The sequence below is a fragment of the Monodon monoceros genome, unplaced genomic scaffold (assembly GCF_005190385.1).
Source record: "Monodon monoceros isolate NGI ecotype Baffin Bay Population unplaced genomic scaffold, NGI_Narwhal_1 Super_Scaffold_3, whole genome shotgun sequence".
In the NCBI taxonomy this organism is placed as follows: domain Eukaryota; kingdom Metazoa; phylum Chordata; class Mammalia; order Artiodactyla; family Monodontidae; genus Monodon; species Monodon monoceros.
The window spans coordinates 39282588-39302000 of NW_021703780.1; the positions used below are offsets into that span (position 1 = coordinate 39282588).

The 19413-nt window shown below is 41.6% G+C and overlaps 1 protein-coding gene across 1 annotated transcript in view; it reads right to left on the reverse strand.

The window, feature by feature from the left end:
• Positions 1 to 19413, reverse strand: part of UHRF1BP1 (UHRF1 binding protein 1) — a 54142-nt gene that overhangs the window by 31833 nt on the left and 2896 nt on the right. The window contains exons 2-4 of the mRNA XM_029242553.1: positions 4933 to 5095; positions 4793 to 4831; positions 3984 to 4075 (exon numbers count right to left, since the gene is read on the reverse strand). Of these exons, the coding sequence (XP_029098386.1) occupies positions 3984 to 4075; positions 4793 to 4831; positions 4933 to 5095 (294 nt within the window). The remainder of the gene's footprint in view (positions 1 to 3983; positions 4076 to 4792; positions 4832 to 4932; positions 5096 to 19413) is intronic.

Consider the following 19413-nt stretch of genomic DNA (forward strand, 5'->3'; position numbering starts at 1 on the left):
GTGTACTTTAAATGGATGAATTCTGTAGTATGTGAATTATACCTCAATAAAGCTGTTTTCAAAAATACGCTGGAAAAATACTAAGTAACTTACGAACAAGGTCATTTATTACTGCACTACTTGTAACAGCAAAAACCCTAGAAATAATTCAAATGTCTATCAACAAAGAACTGGCTATATGAACAATGACGCCTCTATAAAATATACTGAGTATATTGCAGGTGCAAAAAGGAATAAGAAATATCTCTCTACATACTTCTATGAAGTGCTCTCCAGGATATACTTTTAAAAGAAAAAAACAATGTGGAAAGTGTTTATGGTATGTTACATTTTGTGTAAGAAACAGAGTGGGGACAATACAAACATACATACATATAACATGCCTTGTGTTATAGTTTTAACTTTGGAACTATGTAATTTTACATAGGTTAAAAAATAAAAAGAATTTAAAAATTTAAAACAAACTGATATAAAACTCCTAGAAGATAACATACGAATAAACCTAGATAACCCTGGGTATAGCGATTACATTTTAGATACAACACCAAAGGCGTTATTTATGAAAGAAATTATGGATAAGCTGGACTTCATTAAAGTTAAAAATCTGCTCTGTGAAAGACAAGGTCAAGAGAATGAGAAGACCGTCCACAGACTGGGAGAATATATCTGAAAAAGACACATCTGATAAAAGACTGTTACCCAAAATATACAAAGAACTCTTAAAACTCAACAGTAAAACAAACAACCCAATTAAAAAATGGGCCAAAGACCTTCATAGATACCTTACAAAAAATGATATACAGATAGCAAATAAGCATGTGTCTTATAAGCTCTACATCATATGTCATCAGGGAAATGCAAATTAGAACAACAATGAGATTCCACTATGCACCTATCAGAATGGTCAAAATGCAGATCACTGACAACACCAAATGCTGACAAGGACATGGAGCAGCAGGAACTCTCATTCACTGCTGGTAGGAATGCAAAATGGTACAGCCACTTTGGAAGACAGTTTGGTGGTTTCTTCCAAAACTGAACATACTCTCACCACAGATCCAGCAATCATGCTCCTTTGTATTTACTCAAAGGAGTTGAAAACTTAATGTCCATAGGAAAACCTGCACATGGACATTTATAGCAGCTTTATTCATAATTGTCAAAATTTGGAAGCAACCAAGATGCCCTAATAGGTGAATGGATAAATAAACTGTGGTATATACAGACAATGAAATATTATTCAGCACTAAAAAGAAATGAGATATAGAGTCCTAAAAAGACACGGAGGAACCTTAAATGCATATTACTAAGTGAAAGAAGGCAATCTAAAAAGAAGGAATCATCCTGGAAAAGGAAAAACTATGGAGACAGTGAAAGGACCAGTGGTTGCCAGGGGTTGGGGCAGGGAGAGGGATGACTAGGTGGAGCACAGAGGATTTTTAGGGCAATGAAAATACACTGTATGAATCTATAATGGTGAATATATGTCATTATATATTTGTCCAAACCTGTAGAATGTACCACCAAGAGTGAACCTTAATGTAAACTATGGACTTTGTGTGATTCTGATGTGTCAATGTAGGTTTATCTATTGTAACAAATATACCACTCCAGTGGGGGATGTCAATAATGAGGGAGGCTATGCATGTGTGAGAGCAGGGGCTATATGGGAAACCTCTGTACCTTGCTGTTAATAGTACTGTTTAAACCTAAAACTGCTCTTATACTGTCTTAAAAAAAAAAATGAAACAAATGAATGCCTCTGTATGTCAAATTGGTATCCAACCATAAGAAGAATGATTTCAAGTAATTTTAAAACACAGTATTTTTTTTTTTTTTTTGCGGTACGCAGGCCTCTCACTGTTGTGGCCTCTCCCGTTGCAGAGCACAGGCTCCGGACGCGCAGGCTCAGCGGCCATGGCTCACGGGCCTAGCTCTGCGGCATGTGGGATCTTCCCGGACCGGGGCACGAACCCGTGTCCCCTGCATTGGCAGGTGGACTCCCAACCACTGCGCCACCAGGGAAGCCCTAAAACACAGTATTTTGACAGTACATCCCTAATAGGATATATCATAAGGTTAAAACACACATACACACAAAGAAAGCTACTGCATTCAGTAGTCGTATCGATAGTTATAATACTGGTTTTGTTATTTTTTGAAACTACTGAAAAAGTAAATCATTTATTATATTATTGTAGTTAGGAACCAAGATTCAGTATATGAATAAAAAATACAGGGACTTCCCTGGTGGTCCAGTGGTAAAGAATCCGCCTTCCAATGCAGGGGACGCGGGTTCGATCCCTGGTTGGGGAACTAAGGTCCCACATGCCGCGGGGCAACTAAGCCCGCATGCCACAACTACTGAGCCCGCACACTGCAAACTACAGAGCCCACATGCGCCACAACTAGAGAGAGCAAACCTGCATGCCACAACTAGAGAGAAGCCCATGCGCTGCAAGGCAGAGCCCGCGCTGCAAGGCAGAGCCCGCGCTGCAATGAAAGATCCTGCACACCTCAACAAACACCCCGTGTGCCACAACTAAGTGCTGACACAGCTAAGAAAAAAAAAAAAAGAATCCAGCATTTATCCTGACATTCCTGTACAAACTGTATTTCAAATAGTTGGTGAAAGAAAGTTCTTCATAGAAAATCAAAACTAATAAATGCAATAGGAAAAAAGAATTATAAAAATCTCTATTTTCTATCCTACAATGATATAATAGATGTACAGACAACCATCATCAGTGGTCCTTAAACCATGAGGTAAGAGGTGGATGAGGAACTTATCATAACGGACAAGTCAGGCCAACATCATCTGAATCCACTGATTAATCCTAACCAAAGGAATATTATGTGCCTCCCGTTACGTTACAGTAGGAAATACGTGGTACCATTCATGAAGTATTTTTACCAAGAAAACAAACAAACAAATGAATCAAATCCAGCCTTTAAATCTAACTACCAGATTAAACAAGAAACATTTAAAATGACACCTCAAGGACACAATCAGCCAAAATATAAAATGTGGGAAATTCTTTAGAAGAAATACTCCAGTTTCTACAAAGAACAAATGATATATAAAAAAGTGTAGGGATGGGGGACTGTTCAGAGTTAAAGAGCTTTAAAAGGCATAGCCCCAAATATAAGGTGTGGAGATCTGTGGAGCCACACTGAATTGTAAAAAAATATTTCAGAGACAATTCAGGAAAACTGAATAAGCAGTAAGTATTAGATGATATTAAGGAATCCCTATTAATTCTATTAATTGTGATAATAGTACTGTGGGGTTTTTTCTTTCTTCTCAATCCTGTCTGTTAAAGACACACAATACAGAAGTATTTACAAGTGGAATGATATGGCACCTGGGATTTGCTTTCAAGAGCTACAGAGTGAAAAAAAAAAAAAAGAACTACAGAGTGGGGCTTCCCTGATGGTGCACTCGTTGAGAATCCTCCTGCCAACAAAGGGAACACGGGTTCAAGCCCTGGTCCAGGAAGATCCCACATGCCGCGGATCAACTAAGCCTGTGCACCACAACTACTGAGCCTGCGCTCCAAGAGCCAGCGTGCCACACCTACGGAAGCCTTCGCACCTAGAGCCCCTGCTCTGCAACAAGAGAAGCCACCACAATAAGAAGCCCGCACACCGCAATGAAGAGTAGCCCCCGCTGACCGCAACTAGAGAAAGCCTGCGTGCAGCAACGAAGACCCAACACAGCCAAAAATAAATAAATAAGAACTACAGAGTGTGCGAACACACACACATACACACACATAAAGTGGCAGAAGAAAGGTAGAAAAAGAATGGTAAAATGTTGAGAATTGTGAAAGTTAGATCTTCAGTGCATGGGGGTTCAGTACACTATTCTCTCTATTTCAGTGCATGTTTGAAATTTTCCATAATAAAGTTTTTATTTTTTAATTAAAAGGTGATCTGAACCAGTTAATATGTTGGAAATAATAGGACCCAAAGCAACTAACCTCTGCCCTGAAGCGAGGGCAATAGGAGACTGTCCATTGGGGGACCGAGGCTCTTCACACGTCTTCATCTCCACCTCTACCTTATCCAGACACTGAAATAAAAGCCACAGAGAGCTAAGCATTTGCACAAAATCCCACACAGCACAGACTGTGTCTTATCCATCTCTGTGCTCCAACACCTAGTCGAGGGCTGTGCCCACAGTAGGCAGATAATAAATGTCTGTCGAATGAATGAATGAACAAACTGAAATACAAAGAGAGCCCTCATCTTCCCCCTTCCATTTCCATTAGCAGCAGAACTCCATGACAAGCATGGGATTAGCTCACAGCAGAAAAAGAAAACATATATCCAAGTTACTGAGATATTACTATTCCTGGGGACTCCAGTCCTTGGGGTAAAGACATGTATCAATCAGTTCCTGGAGGGCTTTCAGCTGATAATCACCCAACAGTCAACATGAACTAAACTTCTAATTTTTCCTCTGTCAGGAGTCCAAAGGAAATGTAAAGGTAGAACCTGGGCAGCAAAACTTGTTTTAAAATAAAAACAAAAATCAAAATAAAACCAAACCAACTCAGGACTCCAGGGTCTTGTGTCTCAGTGCTAACTGCTATGTTGCACAGCAGTTCCAGAAAAAGCCCAGACAATAGTCACTCTGTCTCACAGAGAAGCTCGCAAGCCAGACAGAAGAACCCACACTCCCAAAAGGGACAGCCCATCAGGGCTCCTCCCCATCTTCTCTCAGATCTTCTAAAACCTTACCCCGGCCATCCCCATTTGATTACTTGCAATCAAGAAAGGCCATTACCAAGCAAATTGGGTGTGTCTTCAACTTTGTCCACTGGATCTGAAAGAGGAAAGCAAAGACTCAGGGCTGTGGGAGTCACCCCTCAAGAAGGCAGGCCTGCTGTCCAAAGAGAGTAGCAGTACTCTGACCCCCATTCTCACCCGGATTGAGGCCCTGTTGCAGTAGACCCGAGTGATGGCTAACCAGGTGGGAAGCTCCAGCACATTCTGTAGAACCTCTTCATCCAGCTCCAGGTTGGTCAGCTGACCCTCCCCTTTCAGGGTGCTCAAATTGATTTTGTCCGGGGAAAGATTCTTAGTGAACCTGAAAAGAGTGATGATAAGAAGCTATTATTTCCACAGAAATCTGCACATGGGCATTATAGCAAATAACACTTCTCAATTTAGAGAAAAGAGAAAGTTAAAGAACAAATGGGGACTAATGGCCACACTGTCTCTATGCCACGTAAGATGTTAGGTGAGGACTTCCCTGGTGGCGCAGTGGTTAAGAATCCACCTGCCAATGCAGGGGACACGGGTTTGAGCCCTGGTCCGGGAAGATCCCACATGGCACGGAGCAACTAAGCCCATGCGCCACAACTACTGAGCCTGTGCTCTAGAGCCCATGAGCCACAACTACTGAAGCCCGTGCACCTAGAGCCCGTGCTCCGCAACAAGAGAAGCCACCGCAATGAGAAGCCCCCTCACCGCAATGAAGAGTAGCCCCCACCTGCCTCAACTAGAGAAACCCCATGTAGAGCAACGAAGACCCAATGCAGCCAAAAATTAATTAATTAATTATTTTTTAAAAAGATGTTAGGTGAGACATTTCATTCTGTCTCGACTGTGTCATCTTTCTACTCAAGAACCTACAATGGGAATTCTGGAGAAATGGCTATAGCAGTGGCAATAGAGCCTTTTGATATATCTGAATCTCCATATAAAACCAGGACTAGATAGCAACTAAAAAACCCATGGATAACATTTAAAACAAAACTAGAAGATAAAGCATCCTCATAAACCCTCATACACAAGCAGGCAGGGAAAAAACATTAACAGCCACAAGACATGAATTCTATAAGCAGCTGTGCAGATCAACACAGAGGAAAACAATAGGGCATCAGACAGATCAGAGAACAGAAGAATCCCAAGATAACCAAGTACTCAGCAAAAAGCAATGTAGGCCAATTTGAGAATAGCAACTGAAACTGGAGGGATTTGGGGCAAGGGGCCCAAAAGAGCTGAAGCAATCTAACCCTATAAACTCATGGAACTAACCAAGGCTCCTTCCTAGGACCGGGTACTGCTGGGAGAGGAATCAAAACTGAGCAAGACAGAAATGAAGAAAAGAGATGGTCCAAATAAAAGTGGGGCGGGGGTGTTGGGGGGTAACAGACCAGGATATCTCAGAAAGCAAGCCATTATACTTTTTAAACACTATTTGAAACAGCAGAAGAGGGAGCTCTATGAGGTTAGAATATAAAACAGTAGCAGATTAATAATGGGCTTGTTAAGTAGGGTAAAGTAAAACCCCAGACCCTTACACCTACCTTTACTGATGTGACAAAAGAACACACAACCACTTACAGACTTGCCAAAGGGACTGAACCTGAATCTCATCACGCTACTGGGTCTAGCTGCTAATTTGCAGGAAATACAGAGGAAAACTGCTGAACTGCACCATAAGTGTGCAATCAGCAAAATCCAGGCCATGGGAAACTCTACAGATCAAGGGGCCTGGACATAAACAGTGCACATAGGCCCATCCTCTCCCTTTTCCACAGTCACTGTCTCGTCTTTGCTCATGTGCTCTTGCCACCCACTCCTTTTCCTGGAGCACCCTTATCACAATTTGCCATTCAAGGTCCAACTCCAGATTTCTCACTGAGGCTTTCTTTCCCTAACTGCTTGAACTCACATTAAACTCGTACCTTCTACATCCCTGGAATCTGTAACACACATTTAGGTCATAATCAGAGAGGGTCTTAGGGTGTCCTCTAATTTTCCCATGTGTAACTACTGCTGCACAATTAGATGTTGAGCCCTTTGATCAGGGGCTTAGTCTTAGCCATCCCTCCTAATAAAATGGTTCCCTGACAGGATGCTGGGCCTACATACCTCGTAGCTAACTGCCCTGTTGACTGACTACTCCCAGCTCCCTTCTCTCATCTTTCTGGCTGGATCAACTTAAGGCCATTGCCTCACAACGTAACCCCCTCTCCTGTATGACAAGTTGTCTAGATGAATCTCACCCATATAAGTTCTCACTGTTGTTGCCTCACATAGCCACTATTTTCTACCCCAATAATGAATTCCATTTCTCCTTCCATCAGTAACTATACTTAGCCCTTACATATATTAGATGCTAATAGCTGACTTTAGAGTTATATGTTGTTTACCAGCTTTTTTTTCACACATATCCTTTCCTTTTACTAAGCTATGTTTTCAGTCTTTGTGGTTTTCCTTGGACCATAACATCATGACGGGCAAGAGTTTTATCTTTACAATTTTCCCCTACAGTGACTAACATGGTATCGGTTGGCCAAAAAGTTCATTCGGGTTTTTCAGTAAAGTGTTATGGAAAACATGAACGAACTGTTTGGCCAACCCAATACTATGTAAAAGGGCTCTGTAACAATATTTTAAATGATAGTAAAAAAATTTTTAGAAGTTTATAAACACAGTACTGTATGATATTAAAAGGTACACAGAAATGCACTGGCATGATAACAACAAATTCAGGGAAATGCTTACTCATGGGACGAGAGGAGGGGACCACAGCAAGTGTCACCTGTATGGACAATGCTTATTTCTCAAGTTGGGAGGTGACTGTATGGCTATTCATTATATCACTCTCTATACCTTTCAGTATGGCAAGTATTTCACAATAAATCTACCTAAGATTTCTATCAACGACCTACTGTATAAACTTCCTGTTGAGAGAGCTACTCCTCCCATGGGTCTCTCACACTCCTACATGTCTTGGTGGGTAAGAAAAACACAAAACACATGACCCTGACTGCTCCTTACCCAGGCCACTTCTCAGGATTCTGTTTGCAAAGCGTTTTGAGGGATGAAGTAATGTCCCCCTCCAGGGCAAAGAGCAGGCTTGTGTACCACGTACTATAAAAGCAATGGATTCCCCAAGCTCAATGTTCCACTCCTACAACACATGTACAGGCATCCATCGGGGCCTGTTCATACCACGCCCATGGGACCTGTGGGGGCAAGCGGAACTAGTGCAAACCTGTGTTTATGCTGCTTGCTGGGCCATGAGTAATAAAGTCCTTTGTCTCTGACCCAGGAGCCTCATGCTCTGCCAGCAACCACGAACTGCAGCAGGCTGTTAGCTTCTAAATAGGATAAAATAAAATCCCAGACCCTTACACATACTTTTACTGATTTTAATTCATTAAAAAAAATTAATCAACATTTACTGAGTATGAATCAATTTTATTCTAGGAACCAAAAGAACAAGTTTTCTATAATGGCTCCTATTCTCTGAAAACTAACTTGCCACAGAGGGAAAGAGAATTCCTCTTTTCCTGTAAAGAAGGGCCACCTACTAGGAAACAGTACTGGGTGTGAAAGGGAAAAATGAACACCTTAAACACTTCCACTATGTCAAACAACAACAACAACAACTGAAAGTAAAGGAAGATACAGTGCACATCCCTGAGTAAACTGGAGGAAACACAGTCCTGAAGGAAGGAAAGGAAAGCAGAAGACAGAACTCAACGTTATTTGTAACCACTAGGTACCAGCAGGCTTTGTTTTTCAAGCCCCTTTTGTATCTAAAATAAGCTAGTACAATTATTTCCTCCCAGCAACCCTTCCTTTACTCTTTAAGTATTCAGGGAAGCCGCCTCAGCTCAGAAATGGGGGCAGGGCATCCATCAGAAGAATTAGTCTTAAAGATAATAATTTTTGAAGACATAAAATTAGTTTTGAGGACTGTGTGTCTCCCCTCTCCTCTGCACAGATTCTGATAAGACCCCACCTCCCCACCTCAGCTGAGAATCACTAAGATAAGCTACTTTTCCTTCTGATAAAAAGCTGTTTTCAAGAAAAAAAAGTAATAGGTACTTTTTCAAGTATGTTTCTCTCTGAAAAAAAGAGGAACATACTTCAAATAAAATGAATAAGTTACACTGCTTATTAGCACTGACATTCTCAGAGTGACTGTATTAAATAGGTAGCATACATCTAACTTCTTTACTGTATTCTATGCAAAATCTAACTCTATTTACAGTTCCATATAAAATAAATGTCATTTTTCATTTTTTCAAGCCTTAAAAAAATAAGAAAGTATGACAACATTTTACTTTGTACCAGGCACTGAAAAGGAACTTAAACACATTATCTCAATTAGTCTTCGCAATATCCCAAATGAGGTATGCATCATTATCCCCATTTTAAAGAGGAAGAGCAATGGTTCTGATGAACCTAGGGGCAGGACAGGAATAAAGACGCAGACATAGAGAATGGACTTGAGGACACGAGGAGGGGGAAGGGTAAATTGGAACAACTGAGACAGTAGCATTGACATATATACACTACCAAATGTAAAACAGATAGCTAGTGGGAAGCAGCTGCATACTACAGGGAGATCAGCTCGGTGCTTTGTGACCACCTAGAGGTGTGGGAGAGGGAGGGGATATGGGGATACATGTATACATATGGCTGATTCACTTTGTTATACAGCAGAAACTAACACAACATTGTAAAGCAATTATACTCCAATAAAGATGTTAAAAAAAATAAAGAGGAAGAACATGAGGCTCAGATGTGAAGTCATTTGCCCAAGGTGATAGGGCAGGAAGAGGCAGAGAAAAAGCATGAACCCAGCTCTGCTTACTGGACTGTCTTACTTCTAGTAACATTTTCACTCAGTAATATGTTCCTCTAAAACACATCTGGCACAGAATGAATTTATAAGCTATCTCAGAAATGGTTAGAGGACATCTTTTCCCTTTTACAACCTACCATGGACTGCTTAACCTGTATAAGAAGAATAAATCTGTTTGGGGGGGTAAAGTTATAGTGTAACTCCATCAAAAACTTTTCTGCACTTCGCCAAACAAATCAGATTAATAAAATCTTTCTTAAGTATGCCCAGGGCTAAGTCACCACCATACCAGCAGTAATGCCCAGTCTCTACCAAGACACTGACAAGAGACCACACAGGTTACTGTGCCATCAGCTCTATGATCAAATATGCAAGTAAGTTAGTAAGTAATCATCAAAAACTGAACACACAAAACCAAGAGTTCTTTACTTATGCTCTAAGGACGGCTGACAGTACGGGCGGGTTATGCTGGACCACCACAGGCTGTTCTCCCATAACAGTAATAATGATATAACATAGATTTGCTTTTTAATTTATCAATTTACTTTTAGGAGTCAACAAAAAATGGCTATTACCTTACCAGCTTCTCAAAAATGCAGTAAGGGGCTTCCCTGGTGGCGCAGTGGTTGGGGGTCCGCCTGCTGGTGCAGGGAGCACGGGTTCGTGCCCCGGTCTGGGGGGATCCCGCGTGCCGCGAAGCGGCTGGGCCCGTGGGCCGTGGCCGCTGGGCCTGCGAGTCCGGAGCCTGTGCTCCGCAGCGAGAGAGGCCGCAGCGGTGAGAGGCCCGGGTAACGAAAAAAAAAAAAAAAAAAAAAAGACAAAAATGCAGTAAGAATTCCTCAACTGATTTTGTCCATATTTTATAATAACAAAGAATAGGTGAAAAGGTGACCCATGGGGCCAGTCGTGGGGGAGGTTTGTGGAGGTCTACTCAACCAAAGAAACCACTGATCTGAGATCTAATCGGAAACCATCCAACAACCCCTGGTACAAATTTCATTCAGCATTTGTGCTCCTAATAGAGGATGACATCACTGAGTCCAAGGGTGGCTGAAAAGGCTAATGGAAGCCTGCTATTTATTCCACTTCAAGAATGTGGGAAAACATTTTCTGGCCATCTGTTACTGTTACAGAGCATAGAAGCTAAGATGAAATCAAGATGGAAAAACAGATTTTGATCAGGTTTCATTTCTGCCAGAGAACTGCAATCTGCCAAAGAGACAACAGAGAAAGGCTCTCAGACATCTTTACATGTACCACAATGATGGGAAGTGAGAATTCTTAGATTTGCAGTCACGGAATTTCAGAGCTAGAAGGGATCTTAAATAATCACTTAGTCCAGGGACTTCCCTGGTGGTCCAGTGCTAAAGAATCCGCCTTCCAATGCAGGGGACCCGGGTTCGATCCCTGGTCAGGGAACTAAGATCCCACATGCCACAGGGCAACTAAGCCCCCGTGCCACAATTACTGAGCTCATGCACCTCAATGAGAGAGCCCGTGTGCTGCAAACTACAGAGCCCATGCACTCTGGAGCCTGTACACTTCAACTAGAGAGAAGCCCATGTGCCACAACGGAAGATCCCATGTACCACAACTAAGACCCAATGCAGCATGCATGCATGCATAAATAAGTAAATAAATATAGTCTTTTTTTCACCTTCCATTTTTAAAGGACATTTTAGCTGGATATGGAATTCCAGGCTGAGTTTCTTCCTTTAAGCATTTTAAAGACATCATCCCATTGTCTTCTTGCCTCTTTCTTACGGATGAGAAGTCAGCCATTAATTTATATCAATGTTCTCCTTTCTGTGATGAGGCATTTTTCTCTGGCTGCTTTCAAGTTTTTCTCTTTATCTTTAGTTTTCAGCAATGTAACTGTGATGTGCCTGGGGTGGTTTTCTTTGGATCTATCCTGCTTAGGGTTTACTGAGCTTCTTGGATTCAGTAAATCTGTTTTTCACCAAGCTTGAACATTTTTAGACATTATTTCTCCCACTCTCGCTCTGTTACAGCTCTTTTGAAATATTATTAACATACCATATATACATGCATTTAAAATGTACAATTTTTTTAGTATATTCACATAGTTGTACAACCGTAAGCTTAATCAATTTTCACTACCTCCCTCAAGGAAAAAAAAGCCATACCCTGCAGCCATCACCCCCAATCTCCCCATCCCTCCCAAAGCTAGACAACTGTCATTCTATTTTTTGTCTCTATAGATTTGCCTATTCTGGACATTTAATATAAATGGAATCGTACAATATGTGGTCTCTTGTGACTAGCTTCTTTCACTTAGCATACTGTTTTCAAAGTTCATCTATGTTGTAACATGAATTGGCACTTCATTATTTTTTATAGCTAAGAATATTCCATTGCATGAATATGTCACATTTTGTTTATCCATTCATCAGTTGATAGATATCTGGGTTATTTCCACTTAGAGAATATTATGAATAATGCTACTATGAAAATGCAAGTACAGGACTTCCCTGGTGGTCCAGTGGTTAAGACTGCGCATTCCCAATGCAGGGGGCCCGGGTTTGATCCCTGGTCAGGGAACTAGATCCCACATGCCTCAACTAAAAGTTCACATGCTGCAACTAAAGATTCCCCATGCTGCAACAAAGATCCCACGTGCCGCAACTAAGACCCAGCACAGCCAAATAAAAAAATAAATATATTTTTTTAAAAAAGCAAATACTGGGCTTCCCTGGTGGCACAGTGGTTGAGAGTCCGCCTGCCGATGCAGGGGACACGGGTTCATGCCCCGGTCCGGGAAGATCCCACATGCCGTGGAGCAGCTGGGCCTGTGAGCCATGGCCGCTGAGCCTGTGCGTCCGGAGCCTGTGCGTCCGGAGCCTGTGCTCCGCAACAGGAGAGGCCACATCAGTGAGAGGCCCACGTACCGCAAAAAAAAAAAGCAAATACAAGTTTTTTTGTGGACTTACAAATTTTATTTCTGTTAGACATACACTTAGGAGTAAAATTGCTGGGTCAAACAGTAACTGTTTTACTTTTTGAGGAACTGCCTATTTTCCAAAGTGGTTGTACCATTTTGCAATCCTACCAGCAGTATTTGAGAGTTCTAATTTCTCCACATCCTCACCATCACTTGTTATTATCTGTCTTTTTCATTATAGCCATCCTAGTAGCCACTGTGGTTTTTGGGGGTTTTTTAAACATCTTTATTGGAGTATAATTGCTTTACAATGGTATGTTAGTTTCTGATTTATAACAAAGTGAATCAGCTATACATATACATATATCCCCATATCTCCTGCCTCTTGTGTCTCCCTCCCACCCTCCTTATCCCACCCCTCTAGGTGGTTACAAAGCACCGAGCTGATTTCCCTGTGCTATGTGGCTGTTTCCCACTAGCTACCTATTTTACATTTGGTAGTGTATATATGTCCATGCCACTCTCTCACTTCATCCCAGCTTACCCTTCCCCCTCCCTTTGTCCTCAAGTCCATTCTCTACATCTGCGACTCTATTCCTGTCCAGCCATTGTGGTTTTGATTTGCATTTCCTTGATGGTCTCATGATGTTGAACATCTTTTCATGTATTTATGGCCATGTCTATTCAGATACTCTGCCCATTTTTAAATTGGTTACTTGTATTTTTTTTATTATTTAGTTGTCAGCCATTATTCAGAAGTTTTTTGTCTTGTTTTAGTTATCTACTGCAGCATAACAAAGTACTCCTAGCGCCATAAAACAGTAAGCATTTTATTAAGCTCACACATTCCGTGCATTAGAAATCCATTCAAGGGATAACTAGGGTTGTTTTTCTCTGATTCATGATATCTGGGGCCTCATCTGGGAAGAGATGAATGGCTAGGAGCTGGGATCACCTGGAGCCCTCTTCATTCACATGGATGGGCCCTGAGCTGGAATGTCTCAAAGGCTGGGCTCAGCTGGGACTGTTGACTGCACACCTACATGTAGTTGCTTCGTGTAGCTTGGATGTCACTTCCACCCCCGTTCAGTTGGTTACAAGAAAGCCACTAGGGCCAAGAGAAAAACATGTAAGGTGAAAGATATTGTAGCCATCTTTGGAAAGTATAATCTGCCATGTATCTTATCCTCTCTTCTCTCCTTCTAGGACTCCAGTTACACATATTTTAATATTGTTCCATAGGCTGAGACTCTGTTTTTGTTTTTCAATCTTTTCTGTTCTTCAGAGTAGATAATTCCTACTACTCTATTTTCAAGTTCACTGACCCTTTCTTTAGCCATCTCCAATCTGCTGTTGAGCAAGTCCAATAAATATTTCATTTCAGATACTGTACTTTTAAGTTCTAGATTTTATATTTGATTCTTTTTATACTTTCCATTTCTCTGCTCACATTCTCCATTTGTTATCAAGTTTGCTTTAAAGTCCTTGTCTGATATTTATTACTGCCAAGTTTATTTACTACTACCAAGTTTGCTTTAAAGTCCTTGTCCGATAATTCCAACATCTGAGTCATCTTGGGGTCATTTCTACTGACTGCCATTCTCTGGACAATGAGTCACATTTTCCTTTATTACACATGTAGTCATTTATTATTGTATACTGGACATTATTGAGATTCTGGATTCTGTCAATCTTCCTTTGAAGAATTTTGTTCTGTTGGGCAATTAACTCAGCTAGATTCATACTCCAAACTCTGTCTTCCCTGTGGTGGACAGAAGCTGAATCTCAGCTCAATTCTTTCAGCTTTCAACCATTGCCTTTCCAGGCTCCATGGAGTCTTCCCCCATGCATATCAAGGATTAAAGCAGATTTTAGGGCTTCCCCTTCTTTTTTTTTTTTTATAATTGCAAATCTCTTTATTCTTTTTTTTTCTTTTTGGCTGCATTGGGTCTTCATTGCTGCACACGGGCTTTCTCTAGTTGCAGCGAGTGGGGGCTACTCTTCGTTGCAGTGCGCAGGCTTAACATTGCGGTGGCTTCTCTTGTTGCAGAGCATGGGCTCTAGGCATGCGGCTTCAGTAGTTGCAGCATGTGGGCTCAGTAGTTGCGGCTCACAGGCTCTAGGGCATGTGGGCTTCAGTAGTTGCGGTGCATGGGCTCAGTAGTTGTGGCTCATAAGCTCCGGAGCGCAGGCTCAGTAGTTGTGGCACACAGGCTTAGTTGCTCCGCAGCATGTGGTATCTTCCCAGACCAGGGATTGAACCCATGTCTCCTGCACTGGCAGGCGGATTCTTTTTTTTTTTTTTTGCATTACACGGGCCTCTCACTGCTGTGGCCTCTCCCGTTTCAGAGCACGGGCTCCGGACGCGCAGGCTCAGCGGCCATGGCTCACGGGCCCAGCCGCTCCACAGCACGTGGGATCTTCCTGGACCGGGGCACGAACCCGTGTCCCCTGCATCGGCAGGCGGACTCTCAACCACTGTGCCACCAGGGAAGTCTGCTCCCTTCTTTCTGAGATTTATTCCCTCATTTTCCAGCCCCTCTTATAGCCCTGAACTCTACTCTCTGACTCCCCAAGCTAGTAAGACTGCAGACTTTTGCTTGAGTGCTAGCCATCACCCACCATGCAAACTGGGGAGTGTCCTCAGGCAAAAAGCTATATAAGTGAGAATCTTACCCAGTGCAGTTCCCATCTTTCAAGTTCCCTGTCAGTTTCTGCCTCATTTGGTCACTTTCCAAAGTCTTCCAGTTGTTGCTTTTTACATACTACCCAGAGTTCGTAATTGTTACTTGAGGGAGGGTTAGGTCAATATAAGATACTCCTATATTATTAGAAGTAGAACCCTTTTCTACCTCTGTCAAGCCAGTTCCTCAAATGAAGTGAGTTCCTGAACACTGCAGCCCCTTCTTTTGCTCAGGTTAAAAAACAGAGATTTCAAAAAAAGAGACACAGAGACAGAAGAAAGAAAAACAGATTTCTCTTAGAAAAGGGAAATGCATATTTTCAGCTCTGCCTGGGAAAGCACTACACCAGATGGCATGAGGAAGTCAGCTTGAATGAACTTAGCCCATCCCTATCTGGATTGTCTACATTTCAGAACTCCCCAACTTTCAAATGACCCACATATACCACTGCCCAGACCCCTGCTGCCCAGACCCCTGCCCCATCCTCACTGCCACTGCAACAAAAACCACTTCTGGAAAATAAAAAACAAACTTGGAGCTTCCAGAGTATCTGTGGATTGAGGAGCTATGAAAGTAAGAGTAGCTTAGGGGAGCTGACCCTGTAGGACATATTATGAATTAGAGTTGGTCTAGTTAGAATAGCATTCCTGCTCCCAAGTATGTTCTCTATTCCTCCCCTTGAGCTGGGTGAAATCATATATCCTGTTATTTTGACAGGGAGCAAAGCATCACATCTATTCCAAGCAAGAAATGTTATGGGTTAATGGTTACAAATTACCCTAATTATTTTCATTTAACCTCCCAATTTGAACATTTCTCCAAAAAGATCTGTTTTCAAGGTTCTGACATTTGCTTGTGACTCAAATTTACAAATAAATCAGAATTTGAAAATTAAACAGAGGCAAAAATAAAGTGGCCATCTGGTTTACCACAGATGAAGTAAAGAAATTTTCAAAACATACACATCAGAATGACTAAAATGTCATGAAGAACCTAGGGGTAAGACAGGAATAAAGACACAGACCTACTGGAGAACGGACTTGAGGATATGGGGAGGGGGAAAGGTGAGCTGTGACAAAGCGAGAGAGAGGCATGGACATATATACACTACCAAACGTAAGGTAGATAGCTAGTGGGAAGCGGCCGCATAGCACAGGGATATCAGCTCGGTGCTTTGTGACCACCTGGAGGGGTGGGATAGGGAGGGTGGGAGGGAGGGAGATGCAAGAGGGAAGAGATATGGGAACATATGTATACGTATAACTGACTCATTTTGTTATAAAGCAGAAACTAACACACCATTGTAAAGCAACTATACTCCAATAAAGATGTTAAAAAAATAAAAATTTAAAAATTTAAAAAAATAATAATAATTTAAACAAAGAATGACTAAAATGAAAAAGATAAAAAATACCAAGTGTTGGCAAGGATATAGAGCAACCAGAACTCTCATACATTTCTGGTGGAAGTGCAAATTGGTACAGCCACTTTGGAAAACTGTTTGGTAATATCTATTAAAATTTCACATATACATATCCCACAACCCAGAAATTCCACTCTTAGGTATATCCCCAACCAATATGTATACATTTGTTCACCAAAGGACATGTACTAGAATGTTTCTAACAGCACTATTCAGCATAGCCCTAAACTGGGAAACTATCCAAATGTCCATCAATAGTAAAATGTATAAATTCATTTAGGTATGTTCACATAATAGAACACTAGACAGCAATGAAAATGAAAAATCTACAAATCGATACAACAGAGATTAACCTCACAAAAATAATGTTGAACTAAAGAAGCCAGACATGAAAGCATACATTCTGTGATTCCATTTATATAAATTACAAAAAAAGACAAAACTAATCTTTGCTGTTAGAAATCAGGACAGTGGCTACCCTTTGGTAGAGGTACTGATGGGAGGAGACACAAGGGTGTTTCTTGGTGCTGGTAATATTCTCTTCCTCCACGTGGGTGCTGGCAGCAAGAGTATGTTCAGTAGATGAGAAGCATTAGAGCAGCAGAGTGATTAAGGAGCCCAGCTCTGGGGACTTCCCTGGTGGTGCAGTGGTTAAGAATCTGCCTGCCAATGCAGGGGACATGGGTTCGATCCCTGGTCCAGGAAGATCCCACATGCCACAGAGCAACTAATCCCGTGCGCCACACTACTGAGCCTGCACTCTAGAGCCTGCACTCCGCAACTACTGAGCCTGTGTGCTGCAACTTCTGAAGCCCGCGTGCCTAGAGCCCATGCTCTGCAACAAGAGAAGCCACTGCAATGAGAAGCCCGTGCACTGCAACAAAGAGTAGCCCCCACTCACTGCAACTAGAGAAAGCCCGCGCACAGCAACGAAGACCCAAAGCAACCAAAAATAAATAATAAATAAAATTTAAAAAAATAAATAAAATAAAACAGATGATTAATAAGGCATTTTAAAAAAAAAAAAAAGGAGCCCGGCTCTGGAATGGGAGTGACTGCGCTAGAATCTCAGTTCCATCACTTACTAGTTATGATTTGGGGCAAGTTATTTAACTTCTCTGTGCCTCATTTCTTCATCGATAAAATGGGCCTAACGTTTCCTTCACAGGGTTAGTCTGAGGATTAACTCATCATAAGACGTGTAAAATGCTTATTCGCACAGTGGGCTATTACTATTAAATATCTGCTAAGTAAACAAAAGCGCTTATTCTGAAGCAACGCAACACGATGAGGAAGGAAACAAATACATCTATGACTGCACTGTTGCCAGAAAATGCACAAAATAAGTATTGGGGAAATGAAGATGACAATAAGTAAAGTCTAGTATAAAGGGGCGTGATCTGGAAGCTGAGACTAGGCCTAGAAACCTTCACCTAAACAGACCCTGGGCAAGCAGGGCAAGCCTCTCTGAGCCTGCAGCTCCCAGCAGTCCACCAGAGGCTGGCCCAGTGATCTCTCCAGGATGATGAGTATAAACGAGTGGAGGCACTGATCAGAAATGGAGAGGGCTGAGCTCAGTCAGGCTCTCTTATTCTCTGAAAGGACTCTGAAATCTTCTATGCCTCTGAACTTCACCTAATGCTTATGTTTTTTAAATATCTATCATGTCTATCAGCCATGTCTTTGTCACTCGGGGTCACATTTCCCGCAGCCATTCTGAGTAAATAATTCATACTTCTGATGGGTTTCTAAAAGAGCCAGTTGGATTAGTTGCTGTCACCCATACCATGGAAGTGTATTCTCTGGCCAGGTGATAATAGCTACTCTTTATTAAACGCTACTTCCACACCAGGCACTATAATAAATACTTTATCCCCAATTCTCAAAAAATTCTGCAAAGCACGTAGTATTCTTCCTTATTCTCATCCTTTACAGACAAGAAAACTAAGGCTCAGAAAGGCTGCCCTGTTCATTAAGTGGCAGAGCTGGAAGGTGAATCTAGCTTGTCTGGCTCCAGAAAAAACGCTCTTTTCCTGAGCCATAGTCCCTCGACTCACTTTACAATCTATCATATTTCTTCTTACTTGTATAACAAAAGGTCTTAGCTAAGGTGTTCTAAAACAAGAATAATCTAATTCGGTGAAAAATCAATTTTGGATATTTTTTAAATGATTACTTTTGTTTCTAAGTAAAGGTCTCCTCCTGGGTTTATTTAAATGAATACTGTACATTGAAGCTATTTGTATTAAACAGCAGTTATCCAAACCATAGGTTAAAGCCCTTAGAAGAGATTTATACTTCTTTCCTCCTGAATCCCCAGTGCCCAGATCAGTGCTTGGCCTAGAGAAGACACTTAACAAAAGTATCTTGAACATCACCTCCTTCAAATCTTGTTTACCAAAATACTCTACTAACAAGTAGGATGCATTCCAACAAGAAACTTCAGTACCTGAAACTTCATGACCAAAATTAAAAATAATATGCAAGTCACTGGGATATCCTTCCTGCTATAGGATACTCTTCCAGGTCAAGCGGCACTGTCATCATCAACAAGTAATTATTAAACACCTATAAATATTTACTTAATATAGTAACCCAGTACCCCTTCTCCTCTCTCCTTCCCCATCAGGTTTGGCAAGACACAGAAGCTATAGTTCCCCTCCAGGCAGGCCGGCTGTACGTGTAGTAGAGACCATACAAAGACACAAATGTCACATGTGATTAAGGCAGCTTTTCCGAGTTAAACCAACAGAAAGGCCTCAGGAGTTTGACCTTTCCCCCAGTT